We start from the raw sequence: 16,131 nt of genomic DNA, 5'->3' as shown, positions 1-16,131 counted from the left end.
GGAATGGCATTAGTAGATGTATAAGCTTGAATGGAGCTTTTAGAAGTAGGAAAGGTCAAAACATTTAAGATAAATTTGGAATTCAAGAGGATAAATTCAGTAATATATTCATGTATAGGACGAGAAGTTATGCCTGCAGTATCTCCTGGGCGGATTGAGTAGCTCAGTAGTTGCTGTTGCCGGTCCCAAGCCTGGAAAAAAGAGGAGGGTCGGCTTGAAGCTGTAAAATTACAGCTAGAAAATAAACATCTTGAGGCAATAAAAGGCACGACGGTTCCACATGTTGGTGGCAGTACCCCAACAGCGTCTGTTTCACATGTTAGTGGCAGCTGAATAAATATCCTCTGCGGCTAACTACCATAGTTGTAAATCGGAGCTTGCTCCACTTAAGGTTGATAGCCTTTGATAGTCAGATATGGAAAAGTTTTTTAGTAAAAGAATTCCACCATCCAACCCCTTAAGGATGGAGAAGACTACATCGGATTCGGTGGGTAGTCGCCTAAAAGACAAGAATGAATATGAACACTCAAAAATACATACATATAACCAAACATACAAACATAGAATCAACTACATTGCGACGGACAATATAAACTCCTTACTGAAAACCGAAAAGCTCAAGAACTTCACAGATGAATCAGATAGGCAAAATATTCTTGTGGTAGGGCTCCAAGAAATAAGAAATTTAACAGAAGATCCAATGGAATCTCAAGGTTATAGAGTGTACAATGGGAAACCAGGCCAAAGGGTCATGAAACATTGTCCCCAATTTGGCACAGGATTTATAGTAAATTTGAAAATAATAGATTCCATAATTGATTTTAAAGCCATCTCACCAAGAATTCCAATTCTAACTTTACAAACCACAAACAAATTTTACACCATCATAAATGCTCATGCCCCTACTAATGAAAAAAATTTCCTAACCAAAACTCTGCAAGGTTGATAACTTCTGGGATCTCCTTGATCAGACAATGAATAACATCAAGATCCTTATAGGGGACTTTAACGCTCAAGTGGGTAAGGAAAAGAAGTATCGAGACATGGTAGGAAAGTGGACTCCTCATTAATATACTAACAGAAATGGCCAAAGACTCAAATTTGCAGAACCCATGGACTAATCTCCAAATCTACATATTTTAAAAGAAAACCACACAAACTTAAAACTTGGAAACATCCTGATTGGACAAAAGGAGAATGGCAGCTAGACCATGTATGCATGGACAAATTCTTTCACAAGGAAATCCACAATGTCAAAGTTCTCAGGGGAACGGACACTGGTTCAGATCATTACTTAATTAAAATCAAAATTAAATTTACTCCATTAAGAAGAAAAAGACAAAGAGTTGGAGAGAAAAGGACATACGACCCTCATCACTTAATCCAGAATGCCCAGTATTGGCAAAGAACAGGAATTACAAGACTAACAGACAGTTTAGATGACCTAATACCAATTCTTAAACAGAATGCAGAAGATGCCTGGTGGACCTCTGATTGTAATAGAATGCATGAAAAAAGTCATCAAGCTTGGTTGAAATTTCAAGCCCACAAAACAGAAGAAAACTCCATGAACCTCAAGAATGTCAGAAAATAATTCACCCAAAACGATTAGAAGAATTAAGAGAAAATATCAAAAATTGATTAAATTCTACTGAGGAAAATTATTACAAAACCAATTCTACAGATTAGATAGATAGATAGATAGATAGATAGATAGATAAAGAACACAACATTTTATTATCGTACGCATCCGTAATACAGTCATATTTTATGATTTCTGTCCAAACTGCTGAGACCAGGGTTCTATTCGATCCTTTTTCTTACATTTTCTTCCTCTAAAATATCTATAACGAATTACCGGCCCCCACTGTTAGAGGAAGATGATTTACAAGTCATGATAAACTAAATGTTGGAATTTAGTGGGCAGAATTGGTGGCGAAGTTAGGGCTCAAGGCCCTCTCTTACACTTAACCACTAGAAGAGTATACATGTACATAACTTATACAGTACTTACAAATACAAATAATATTAATAGCAAAAACAATAGAAATAATATTAAAAATGACAATAAAAGAATCCTTAATTTTAAAATACACAAAGTAAAATACACTTAAGTGATGTAACTGCAATAATCCGTTTGTTCATCCCATTCATTCTTTCATTCACTCAACAATTATCCAGCAAGTCAGCAGGATCTACTCAACAAATACTTGCGGCACGCCACTTTAAACTTGCGATGAGAGGGATTGTCCCTAATGTTCGCAGGTAGCAAATTCCATGCCCTGGATTCAGAGATTATGAAGGAGCAGTTGTAAGCAGCAATGCGGTTTACAGGTATGGTAAGGGAGGAGCCAGATCTCATACTGTGGTCATGATATGAAAAGAGATAAGAAAAAGGTAAAGAAAGATAGTTAGGAGTATTAGTGGAAAGTATTTTGTGCAGAAGTGATAACATGTGAAATTCATGGCGCTGGTGCACTCGAAGCCACGACAATTCCTTATAATATGGTGATATATGAGCATCATATCGCAGATTAAACATATATCTTACGCAGCTATACAGGCTCTGGTCCAGTTTCTCGTTACTGTCGCAGGTAATTTCAGTCAACACAATGTCACAATAGTCAAGTATAGGTAGTATAAGAGAGTGAATTAGTTGTACTTTAAGTCGAACCGAGACTGCATTACAGAATCGCTTCAGAGGATATAAGCATTTGTGTACTTTATTAAATGTGCTTATCACTTGTTGAGTCCAATTAAGGGTCTCAGTCATAATAATTCCTAAGTTAGTCACTGAAGTAGAGTAGGATATGATTTTATTGTTAAAATTATTGGAGAGATGTCCCGTTGCATGAGGGAATATAGGTTTTAACTGGTACCGATAATAATAACTTGAGTTTTATTCGGATTTATTAGTAAACTGTTTTTATTTGCAAAGTCACTAAGATGTTTTAGGTCGGAATTTGTTTTAGTAATTGCAGTATCAATATCACTCGGTTTTGAATAACAGTAAATTTGTACATCATCTGCGTACATTTGCACTTTGCACTTACAAAGCCTTTGGTAAACAATTTCAAAAATACAATTTCCCCACATTATTGTTGAAAAATAAAGATGGAAAAATAGCACATAACAATGAGAAAAATGCAGAAATCCTGGCGGAAGCATTTAACAAGCACTTGAACAGTGATGATCCTGAAAAGCTCTTGTTAACTGATACACATACCCCAATAAAAACTAAACCAGAAAGTGTAAACCCACCTACAGCAAAAGAAGTTGAAACAGTGCTTAACCCGTTCAGTGGGCGATGCGGCAAGATCCGCGGCTACAAGTCGCTTGCTCGGTGGGGAACACAGATATATCTGCCGATTCAAATTATATTTTTTTTCTCAGTTGCCTGCCTGCAGAGGTTTATTTCCTTTTCAGCAGCATACTCCGGATGAGTCTGCCCACTGATGTGAATTTTTTCAACTATGTTCCCCCAATATCAATGTGTCATCCATGAGTTGCAACATAAAGAACGCAACTGAAGTCCGGGCAAGAACGACCTAAGGCCTAATAGCTCCGCGCTGAAGCTTTAGCTTATCACCTAATCGTCCCTCGGATGTAATAATATTGCTGTAGAAGGGATTTCTAGAGATTATGACTCTGAACAGACCTCTCTGATGACATTTTAGAACTGTGACCTGATTTATTATCCCCAGTCTTGAGTTTTTCCTTCACGACTGGAGTGTGTGTTTATCGCGAGTTACACAACATTTTATTATCGTACACATCCGTAATACAGTCATATTTTATGATTTCCATCCAAACTGCTGAGACCAGGGTTCTATTCGATCCTTTTTCTTACATTTTCTTCCGCTAAAATATCTATAACGAATTACCGGCCCCCACTGTTAGAGGAAGATGATTTACGAGTCATGATAAATGAAATGTTGGAATTTAGTGGGCAGAATTGTGATATTAGTGAAGTAAGTTCTGCCCAAGGGGAATTCGTAAGTGATAGGAAATTACCCGGAATAAGTACTGCAGGCTCGAATATACAGGGTATGGGTGTAGCTGATGCGAACGTTCAGCAGTCGCAAAAGAGACAACACATGTTTGATTCCAGTTCAAGTAACGATCATGACAGTGACAGTTGTGACGATAATACTGATTACAATCCAACCATTGCAAGTTCTTCATCAACTTATACTGAAAATGGACAAAGAAATTCCCACTTTGATTCAAATTTCCATTGTGATGTAAAGAGAGTGTTTTTAGGGAAAACAAAATTGAGCAAAATACTTTAATTACTTCTTTATGAGGAGATATGCCAGAACATAGCTGAACACACAAAAGATGCCAAGCAGGAAATCGCACATAAAACCCAGTTTAGTAAGACAAAAGGAAGGAATCGAGATCAAGACCATGTCCGAACAAATAAGGATGAAATTAAGCTTCTTATGGCCATACTGTTGCCGCAGGGGATTGTACAGAAACCTAAATTAGGACACTATTTCTCGTAATCGCTTGTTCATTTTGCCTATTTTCTATGAGCTGATGACACAGAAGAGATTTTTTTCTCGCCAGATTGAGTGGCCTGGCCAGCCTCCTGACCCCAACTTGGCAGGTTCGATTCTGGCTCAGACCGGTGGTATTTGAAGGTGCTCAAATACGTCAGCCTCTTGTAAGTAGATTTACTGGCATGCAAAAGAACTCCTGCGGGACTAAATTCCAGCACTTCAGTGTCTCCGAAAACCTTAAAAGTAGTTAGTGGGACATGAAGCCATTATTATTATTATTATTATTATTATTATTATTATTATTATTATTATTATTATTATTATTATTATTATTATTATTATTATTATTATTATTATTATTATTATTATTATTATTATTATTATTATTATTATTATTATTATTATTATTATTATTATTATTATTATTATTATTATTATTATTATTATTATTATTATTATTATTATTATTATTATTATTATTATTATTATTATTATTATTATTATTATTATTATTATTATTATTATTATTATTATTATTATTATTATTATTATTATTATTATTATTATTATTATTATTATTATTATTATTATTATTATTATTATTATTATTATTATTATTATTATTATTATTATTATTATTATTATTATTATTATTATTATTATTATTATTATTATTATTATTATTATTATTATTATTATTATTATTATTATTATTATTATTATTATTATTATTATTATTATTATTATTATTATTATTATTTTCCTCCACAGCTTTATACATATCTCTGACAATGAGGTGAATAATGCACAACTTCCTCCAAAAATATACGAGATAAATCCAGTAGGTATTTAACCAACTGTTAGCAAAATTTTCGGAAACTTATACCCCTGATGGCAAAATGTCAATTGATGAGAACCTCTTGCTATGGAAAAGGCGGCTAGGGTGGAAAGTTTACATAACAAGAAAACGATCGCGTTTCGGAATGGAATTATACAAATTATGCGAAGGCGAGACAGGTTATATAACATGACCTGCTTCCGTGTGTATCATAATGAACAGCTGTAAAAGACATAACACTGTGAAGACTGTAAATACTGTAAATATTACCTGTATTGTAGTGTAATATAGTCCGTTTATGTCACTTAGTAATTGTAGGAAGGCTATATAAACTTGATCCCTCAAAAGCGCTAAGCAACATAACAGAAAATTTCGGGAGTATTATAATTTATTCCATTGTACATCTTTTAAGTACATGTAAACTTTGTAAATCTACTATTTACATATACAGAAACATTTATTTACAGGCAGAGATTGATAGTAAACTGCCTAAAATATTCAGGTGAAAGTTACTGTATAAACAAAAACCAGAGCTTTGCTGTTAGGAAGAAGCAATCTCAATATCACAGTGTGAAAGCACTTAGTACAGTTTTGCACAAAGTATTGAAAAATTAAAATAATCAATTTTTTCAAAAATACATTATATTCAAGTAAATATTTCTCTTTTGGCCCTTCAATAGTTCATTTTAGTCTAAGATTGTTTTTAATCAAGTAATTAAATATTTTCTTCAATCAGGGAAATTGCTCCCCACCTGAGAGTGAGCTTGTGTGTACTGAGCTCCCTGCTTAAGGGGTTAAGTAAATGAAGAACTACAAAGTGTGTGGAGAAGACCAGGTTTTTGCAGAGATGTGGAAATATGCCAGCAGTGCAACTCAGACATCCCTCCATATAATATTACAGAAGATTTGGATATCAGAAGAATTCCCAGAACAATGGACAACAGCAATAATTAATTCAATTCATAAGAAAGGTGAAAGAAGTAATCCAGACAATTATAGAGGTATTTCCATCCTTGACTGCACGTATAAGATTTTCTCTAAGATACTGTATAGGCCTAATCGGGTTAAAGAACAACTTGATCAAGAGTTAGGTAAATACCAGGGAGGCTTCAGACCTTGGAGAAGCTGCTCTGAACAAATAATAACTTTGAAGCTAGTCATGACATATTACAGAAAACAAAAAAATTTATAGATTTCAAGAAAGCTTACGACTCCATCCACAGACCATCATTATTAAAAATTTTAGGACATTTCGGACTTCACCCAAAGCTAATCAAATTGACTGAACTTACTCTAACTAATACAATTTCTAAAATTAAGTTCAGAGGAGAACTTTCTGAACCATTCTTGGTAACAACTGGTTTAAGACAGAGTGATGGATTGTCACCTCTTCTTTTTAACTGTGCACTAGAGTACGTTATGAGGTAATGGTACAAGAACAACTCGAAAAATATAAAAATTGGAACTTGGAAGGATAACATACATTTGAACTGTTTAGGATTTGCTGATGATCTAACTCTTCTGGCCAATGATATTCAGGAAACAAAACTACAAATAAAATCTTTACAGGAAATAGCTCAAAATATTGGTTTGAAAATTTCATTTGAAAAAACAGAAATTATGCTAACTCAACTTCTGCTTGCAAACAAAATTAAGCTGGGAGACCAAGAAATAAAAACTGTAGAAAAATTTAAATATTTAGGTGAAATAATCACATATAACCTGAACGAGAAACCAGCATGGCAAAATAGAATTGATAAACTGGTTACAGCACACCAAGAATGCATATAACAAAAAGTCTCTCTCAATAGCAACCAAATTGAAACACTACAAAACAGTCACCCAGCCACAAATTACATATGCAAGTGAAACATTATTCAAAACAACAAACACAGTTGCAATATAGAGTACTCAAGTTAGAAAGGAGAATAGTGAGGACCTGTTGAAATAAAAATTATCAAGTAAATGGAGCCTGGAGACTAGCTTTCAATGAGACAGTTTATAAAGAAATAGAACCTGTGACTAGCACAATGAAAAAGAAACGAATATCATTCTTAGGCCATCTAATGCTGTCATCAAAAATAGAATCAGCGGAAAAATAATAGATAAAATATGGAAGAGTAAGAATAATATTAGATGGATCACAGAACTTAAAGAAGACATGAGAGAGTTGCATATTACAATAGAAGATTTAAAATACAAAACCAATACACTCAAAATATTGAAAGATAAACACACTAGTCTACAGACAAAAATCAACAAGCAGAGAATAGGAAGAGTGATCCCAGAAGTAGAAAGAAAATTACACTCTGAAAGGATGAAACAGTATTGGACTGACAAAAAGAAGAAAAACCTCCATAAACCTGACTAAGTAGTCCTATGTTGGCTAAAAAATGTAAATAAATAAATAAATAGGACAAGGAGTAAGGGTTTGTAATAATTTATGAAGGGAAATGTTCAATAAATTTTCAACTTCTTTGGAAACATTTAAGAAAAGGTTAGGTAAACAAGTGATAGGGAATATGTCACCTGTGCGACAGCCCTGAATGCTGATGACTGTCAGGGATTGTGAAGTGGGAACGGGATGACACAACCACAACCACACCATGGCTAAGTATTGACTGACTTGGACTGACAAGTAGTGAAGAAGGTTAAAGGGGAAATTCGCTTTACATTGTGTGATATCATCAGCCATGAATTCTGCACTGTCATTAATTGTGCAGCTAGCACCATGCTGAGCGCTGGTAGATACAGGGACTAGAGTTCAAGGTTCATGAACCTACATATCACTGCGCTGCTTTGGTGGTGTAATGAGTCTCGCTACTGGTCCAATCACCCTATAACATGTGATGGTCAGAGGGGAGAGTTTGGGTGTGGTAAATGACAGGCGAATGTTACATGCCTGTCTGTCCTGTGCCCACATTGACATTTGGTGGAAATGGGATAACAAAGTGAGAGTATTTTTCATGGAAGGGAGTAGTTCTTACTTCTTGATTAATATTAAAAGGATATGTTACTTCATCTCTCTGAAAATTTCAATACAAATCCATACCTTGATATTGCTGTTGCCACAAGTCGCTGACAAAGATATAGGTGTACCCTGCACTTTCTCCATTTTGTTGCTTCGTCCAGGACATGCCAGTACCATCTGTTCACCCTCATTTAGCTGCAACTTCACCGTGTCCTCAATTGAAAGTGCTAAGTGTGGTGACTTACCACTTACAATCAGCATTACAGGTTCATTCTGTGGTAGATCAGTGTTAGTATTAATGGAGCAACCTGAAACAGAGAGTCTTTATCAGCAAAGGGAATGCAAATTTACAATGTATTAACCCTAGTGAAATCTAATTGTATGTATTACACACTTTTCAGAATCTATTGTCTTTGTTTAAATCAGCGGCAGAATGGTATTAGGGGCCAGCGAAGTGTCAGGTTTGTCTAAGAATGATGTTTAATGCATAGTCATTTCTTAATAATTTTATAATTTATTTCCCTTTAATTATTACTTCCAAAGTGACACTAGTTAGTTGAGAAAGTTAAATAAAAATATCCTGTGCATAGTTTGGAATTTAGTCTCTTAATAGCAAAGACTGGGCGATATTTCACCACCTTGAAAATAAAAACTTTCCTTTGGAACAGGAACAGGGCGGTATAGAACGAAACAGGCTGAATTCACTGGCTGTCTGTTGAATTCATGAGGAGGAAATTGGTCAAATTCAAAATTTCAACAACAGATATGTTAATAGTCTGCCAACCAGAATAATGGCTGATGAGTTCATTTCAGCAGTAGTGGTGATTGAAAATTGGAAATGGGGACACAAGCATTTATAGAAAATAAAATAGTACTGGGGACCTGGAGAATATAGTGGGGAGTAGGCAACAAAATTAAAACAAAATAGCAACAAATGGTAAGTTTATGATATTCTCTGAGCGAATTTTGACAGAGAAGTAAAGGTTGATGGTTCACCAACTTAAACTGCTGTAGTAATAGTTTTTTTTGGAGGTTTTTATTCAATATTATACAATAAAATTTTCAACAAAAAGAACAATTAGACCACATGTGCAAAACTAAAGTATTGTGCCAGCAGATACTAATTGCGCTTCTACAAGTTGCTGCGTGGGTCTCCACTACTTGCTGTGGCACTGCGTCGAATGATGTTTGTGCATATTTCCACTAAGTATTTGTTTTAATATTTAACTCTTTATAGGTTTGTGGTCGAATTTTCAACCACACCACTTAAGGTTCAATTTCTCTTACATTATATTATAAATATCAGCCTAACGGTGTTAGGCTACTGGCATGGAATGTTCTGTGGTTGGAAAATCAGCCACAATGTGTTTCCAAGCGCTGGTAAACAGAGAGCAGCACTTTGTAGAACGCAATGCACGTTGTGGTTGAAAACTGAGCCACAATCCATTCAGCTCACCCACTGTGCATGGAAGTAGATCATCTCATGAGGTAAGTTAAATTTATTCAATAATATTTCATTTATTCCTGTACCTATATACTGGTTCTAAGGTAATCTGAAATGTATGTTTTACCGTATTTACGTGGAAATAGCACAACAGATGTTGTAGCATTTTAGTTATATATCCTAGAAAGAGGCCATGCATTCGTAACCTCACTTTGTTCAAATTCATGCCATAATTTTTATGTTCATTCTAAACTCACAGTGACAGATAGGAACATGTGCTTATCAAAATAAATATCAGCGCTATGTTGTCAGTTAGTTCAACAAATATATAGTCGCCATATGTGTTGCGCTGACTTGTTATAGCATTTTGTTTATGGTGGTGTCAAGTGTTCCATTGGCCACCATGATTCCTTGTGAACACAAAATTCTTTATCATTGCGTGCTGTTTCACTCCGCAGCATGTACTTCTGAAACAACAAAACTGTTTATATAATTGTTCACCCGGTTATCAAACTATATCAAACTGTTGATTTTTTGTAGGCTACAGTCATGGCGAGGAGGCCTGATTGCTTGGATGTGGGAGCACTACTCAATATTTTAGATACAATAACAGAAGAACAAGCTTCTGAGTCAGATTTGGAGGGCGGTTCTAATGCTGAGGATTGTCGTCCATTTCCTGCGGCAAAGCAAACATATTCGACAGACAACGAAGTACTAGGCTTGAGTGGAGATAGATCAATGGGTGCAGACTTCGAATCCGATCACGACATCAACATTCACAAGTTGATTTTGTGTTGACAAAGTGCTCACATTATTGTAAAAAGATTTTTTCCTTCTTTTTATATTTTCAAGTAATATATATTGTCCAATTATATCAGAAATATACATGGAAATTACAATAAACATTCAAATTAATTATTTTATTTTTATGGTTTATTTATCAACCACAAAACATGAAAGTCCAAACCACTTCCCTAAATGGATTGTGGTCGATTTTTTGACCTCAGTTTTTTAGGAATAAACGGTGTTTTAAAAACTGTATATATATCTCAAACACATAAACTATATTTGGAGGATAACCGTGAACATATACATTATGCGTCCTATGATATTTTTCATAAAAATAGTTTTGCCCTATAAAGAGTTAAAGAAAAGAATTAGGTAATAGACAACAAGGTTTGTATAAACTGCTTTTTTAAATAATTCTTAATTTTAGGCAGCTAAAATGGAATAAAAATTAAATATTTTCTCCACAAGGTGGGGAGGGGGTTTCGCAAAAAAAATATGATATACAGGGTTCCATATCTCACTTATTATTTTAAAATTTATAGTTATAAATTATATTATATGGTTTTTTACTTTAGTATATTGATAGTACAACTTATATCGGCCATGTTTTAAAAATTGTATACTCCCATTCCCGCTTTCAAGATCATTACCATGATCCGCCACTGGTTTAAATAATATATTCTTCAATGTTGATGTCTATGACACAGTTGTAAAAATAATTATAATGAATTATACCGACTTTGCTGTTACCTTTGATGGTAAGTTAGTAAGCTCATTTGAGAGCTTTGAACAATTTCTGGAACTGGTGTTTTCGGTAACTGATCTGTAGGACAGATATACTTTAAGTCTTGCATTTGTGGTGCTAACATTATACAGTAGTTAGAGTCATTTTAAGCAATGTCAGTTAAGAATGCCAGTGCTTCTGTTGCATGTACTGAGGGCTACCAAGGCTATCGGTGAAGTGCTAATCTCAAATGAGAACGATGGAAATCTAAAGCACATTTTATTGTAAGCATCTGGCACAATGTTTCATTTACAAAACTTGAATGTAATGAGATAAAATGTCACCCATATTTCTGAGTGGGAGGCATCGGAATAAGATATTGCAACGCAGGCACTGCGTCCCTCTTCCCTCGCCTCACGTCACACGGCTTGCTTCTGAATGCCCAATAGGAGTCGGAACTGGGAGGATAGGTGTGCTAGGCTTCGGTCCATCAGATCACCACTGTTAATGAAGGAGCCTCATACTTCTGATTTAATGATATAGATAACAGGGTGCTGGTATTTCACACCTGCTCACTTCTGCATCCTTGTAGAAGGACACTGCAGGACTACTGTTACAGGAGTAATATAGTTTCCTTTTTGTAGGTATATGTTCAGTCTTCAGCCCAAAGGCTGGTTGGATCCTCAACAGCTCTGCAGTCAGCTGTCATAGATGGCCTAGGCATCACTGAAGAGGCATACTAGGGAAATGAGGAGTGAAGTAGTTTCCCGTTGCTTTCCTCACTTTTTTTTTTTTTAGATCTGCTAAAACAAAATATAATCTTTCAGGTTTAGTGTTCTCTTTGGTTGGTGGGAATCAAACCTGTGATCATGGGTCGGATGCCACCACTGATCACCCGAAGAAGCTAATAAACCAGTGAACAATGGGTACGGCTGCTGTTAATGCTGTGAAATTCAAAATTTTAATTTAATAATAATAATAATAATAATAATAATAATAATAATAATAATTATGATGGTGGTGATGATGATGATGATGATGATGATAATAATAATGCCAGGTGAGTTGGCTTTGCGGTTAGAGGCCTGGAGCCGTGAGCTTGCATCCGGGAGATAGTGGATTCGAATCCCACTGTCGCACAGTGCGTAATTTCAGGAATCTAGCCGGCCAAAAATCATATCTCGGAAACTAATGGACCGATTTACATAAAAATTAGTATATAACTGCTATTATTGGAGATAATTAAGTGTATGGTCAATCAAGTACAAAGAACAAATTACTACGCCAGGGATAGAATTAGTAATTTTTGTAATTTTAATCATTTTTTTGTTATAGCTTTAAGAAATTAAATAGATATTAATAGTGGGACATGCTGCTTAGAATGTTTAAAAACAGTCGATTTTTTTTACATCTGCTTCTGTCCTATGCTGCAAATTTGCGCCAGATGCCACTTCAGCCGAGCTATTCTTGCGTATTTCACAATAGAAACCGTCGGCTGTACGCTGCTTATCTTCGAGTGACGCGGCCGGTTGGAGTACGTTTGGATAGCAGTCACAGATTATTTGATGTACCTTCGGTTCCTTGCCTTGTCAGACGACCAATTAGCGTACCTCCTTGGATAATACAACGACCTGAAATTATTCTAGATTTGCAAACCGGTCCGAAGTAAAACACGGACCCCTCAATTTATCGGAGACTCTTCCTGTCCGTTGTTGGCCGGTACCGTGATTCGGTCGTTGTTTTCACGGATGATTCGAGGTCAGAAGCGGGAGTAGGCTGTGCGTTCGTTGTTGACAACAACACGTTTCTTTTCCCTCTTCCAAAAATCTGTAGTGTGTACATAGAAGAGCTCTATGCCATCTCGGAAGCTCTGCGGTACACACTGGCCGATGAGCGCCGGAAATCAATCAATCAATCAATCAATCAATCAATCAATACTGATCTGCATTTAGGGCAGTCGCCCAGGTGGCAGATTTCCTATCTGTTGCTTTCCTAGCCTTTTCCTAAATGATTTCAAAGAAAATGGAAATTTATTGAACATCTCCCTTAGTAAGTTATTCCAATCCCAAACTCCCCTTCCTATAAATGAATATTTGCCCCAGTTTGTTCTCTTGAATTCCAACTTTATCTTCATATTGTGATCTTTCCTACTTTTATAAGAGCCACTCAAACTTATTCGTCTACTAATGTCATTCCACGCCACCTCTCCACTGACAGCTCGGAACATACCACTTAGTCGAGCAGCTCTTCTTCTTTCTCTCAATTCTTCCCAACCCAAACTTTGCAACATTTTTGTAACGCTACTCTTTTGTCGGAAATCACTCAGAACAAATCGAGCTGCTTTTCTTTGGATTTTTTCCAGTTCTTGAATCAGGTAATCCTGGTGAGGGTCCCATACACTGGAACCATACTCTAGTTGGGGTCTTACCAGAGACTTATATGCACTCTCCTTTACATCCTTACTACAACCCCTATACACCCTCATAACCATGTGCAGAGATCTGTATCCTTTAATTACAATCCCATTTATGTGATTACCCCAATGAAGATCTTTCCTTATATTAACACCTAGATACTTACAATGATCCCCAAAAGGAACTTTCACCCCATCAACGCAGTAATTAAAACTGAGAGGACTTTTCCTATTTGTGAAACTCACAACTTGACTTTTAACCCCGTTTATCAACATACCATTGCCTGCTGTCCATCTCACAACATTTTCGAGGTCATATTGCAGTTGCTCACAATCTTGTAACTTATTTATCACTCTATAGAGAATAACATCGTCCCCAAAAAGCCTTACCTCCGATTCCACTCCTTTACTCATATCATTTATATATGTAAGAAAACATACTGCCTTGAGGAATTCCCCTCTTAATTATTACAGGGTCAGATAAAGCTTCACCTACTCTAATTCTCGGAGATCTATTTTCTAGAAATATAGCAACCCATTCAGTCACTCTTTTGCCTAGTCCAATTGCACTCATTTTTTCCAGTAGTCTCCCATGATCCACCCTATCAAATGCTTTAGACAGGTCAATCGCGATACAGTCCATTTGACCTCCAGAATCCAAGATATCTGCTATATCTTGCTGGAATCCCACAAGTTGAGCTTCTGCTGTGTACCGATTCCTTGAGCGCGCTACAATCTATAGATATTTGTACATGCTTCCCTCGGCAACCTCTGGTGCAGCGGATCCAGGACCTGCTGGCCGGGTGTTTGGATGCCGGCACCGGAATTACGTTGATTTGGCCCCCAAGCCACATGGGTGTAGATGAAAACGAATTAGCTGATAAGGCCGCCACGGAGGCTGTTACCTTACTCTCGTGTGACATTCGCTCTCAGCAGGGACATCTGGTTATGTCCTATTGGGATATGGAATGGCAAGCCATCCCTCTTCCAAATAAGCTGAGAGCGATAAAAGGAACTACGAAGGTATGGAAGACTTCACTTCAGGATTCTCGGAGAGAAGCAGAGGTATTATGTCGTCTGCGGATTGGCCATGGCATAGTAACGTACTCCTACCTACTGAAGGGTGAACGCTGCCCAATGTGTACTTGCGGCGGTCATCTAACCGCTGTACACATCCTTACGGAGTGCGTGGACCTGGCCGATCTACGTCATAGTATACAACTTCCGAGTGCCATTTCCGTCATCCTACGGGATAACGAGCAGTCAGTAGACCTCGTCATCGGTTTTGTGGGGGATAGTGTTCCTTTTTATAGTGTGTAATAATGTCCTTTTTATTAGTATATTTCTGTTAACTGGGCTTTTATCCCATTTACTCTATTTTAGCTCGTGTTTGCGTATTTTAATGTGGTATTTTAACTTCTAGCCCTAATTATATATATGTGTCTGTGTACTTCCAGGCAATGCCTTTTTCCATTGTCACCTATATCTTGAAAAACCTACAACCTTTTTTCCAGTCAATAATCGGGTCAGGGATGGGATGAATGAAGCCCCCCAACTTGTGGCGAGGATATGAATTGTACCGGCTGCCGAGGCCTGTCGCACTCCTCTGGGGCAATAATTAATGACTGACAGATGCAATGAAATAATAGTGGAGAGTGTTACTGGAATGAAGATGACAGGGAAACCGGAGTACCGGAGAAAAACCTGCCCCGCCTCCGCTTTGCCCAGCACAAATCGCACATGGAGTGAACGGGATTTGAACCACGGTATTCAACGCTGAGAGGCCGGCGTGTTGCCGCCTGAGTCACGGAGGCTTTTCACCTAAATCTTCTATAATTTTATTAGAAAATAAACCATTGCGAATTAGATCCACTGATTGTTTTAATCTCTTAATCATTTTTCATCACCTTTTATTTTAAATTCTAGGCAGTGGATACATTTTGAAATTTTAAGTGTCGTGTCGTTTTGTTCCTTCTTGTACCATTAGGGGCCGATGACCTTGCTGTTAGGCCCCTTTAAACAACAAACATCATCATTATCAATCCCTTTGTTTATATAACTTGACAATATATTGCATTACTTTTTTTTTTTTTGCTATTTGCTTTACGTCGCACCGACACAGATAGGTCTTATGACGACGATGGGATAGGAAAGGGCTAGGAAGTGGAAGGAAGCGGCCGTGGCCTTAATTAAGTTACAGCCCCGGCATTTGCCTGGTGTGAAAATGGGAAACCACGGAAAACCTTCAGGGCTGCCGACAGTGAAGCTCGAACCCACTATCTCCCGATTACTTGATACTGACCGCACTGCAGCTACCCAGCTCGGTGCATTATTTCTATCTGCTGTAATTATTGTAAATTTATATTAGTTATTCATACGTTTTTATATTTTATTTGAGGGGCCCGAATTTTTTTTTATTTTGGTACGTGGGCCCACACCGCATTCGT

At 36.6% G+C, this 16,131-nt stretch overlaps 1 protein-coding gene across 1 annotated transcript in view; it reads right to left on the bottom strand.

Moving 5' to 3' along the window:
• LOC136863086 (uncharacterized) overlaps positions 1 to 16,131 on the bottom strand; it is an 84,675-nt gene that overhangs the window by 28,623 nt on the left and 39,921 nt on the right. Inside the window, exon 2 of the mRNA XM_067139423.2 lies at positions 8,396 to 8,622. Within this exon, the coding sequence (XP_066995524.2) occupies positions 8,396 to 8,622 (227 nt within the window). The remainder of the gene's footprint in view (positions 1 to 8,395; positions 8,623 to 16,131) is intronic.

The sequence above is a fragment of the Anabrus simplex genome, chromosome 1 (genome assembly GCF_040414725.1).
Source record: "Anabrus simplex isolate iqAnaSimp1 chromosome 1, ASM4041472v1, whole genome shotgun sequence".
In the NCBI taxonomy this organism is placed as follows: domain Eukaryota; kingdom Metazoa; phylum Arthropoda; class Insecta; order Orthoptera; family Tettigoniidae; genus Anabrus; species Anabrus simplex.
Note: the sequence above shows the minus strand (reverse complement) of the source record. Positions and strands in the feature narration are given on the sequence as shown.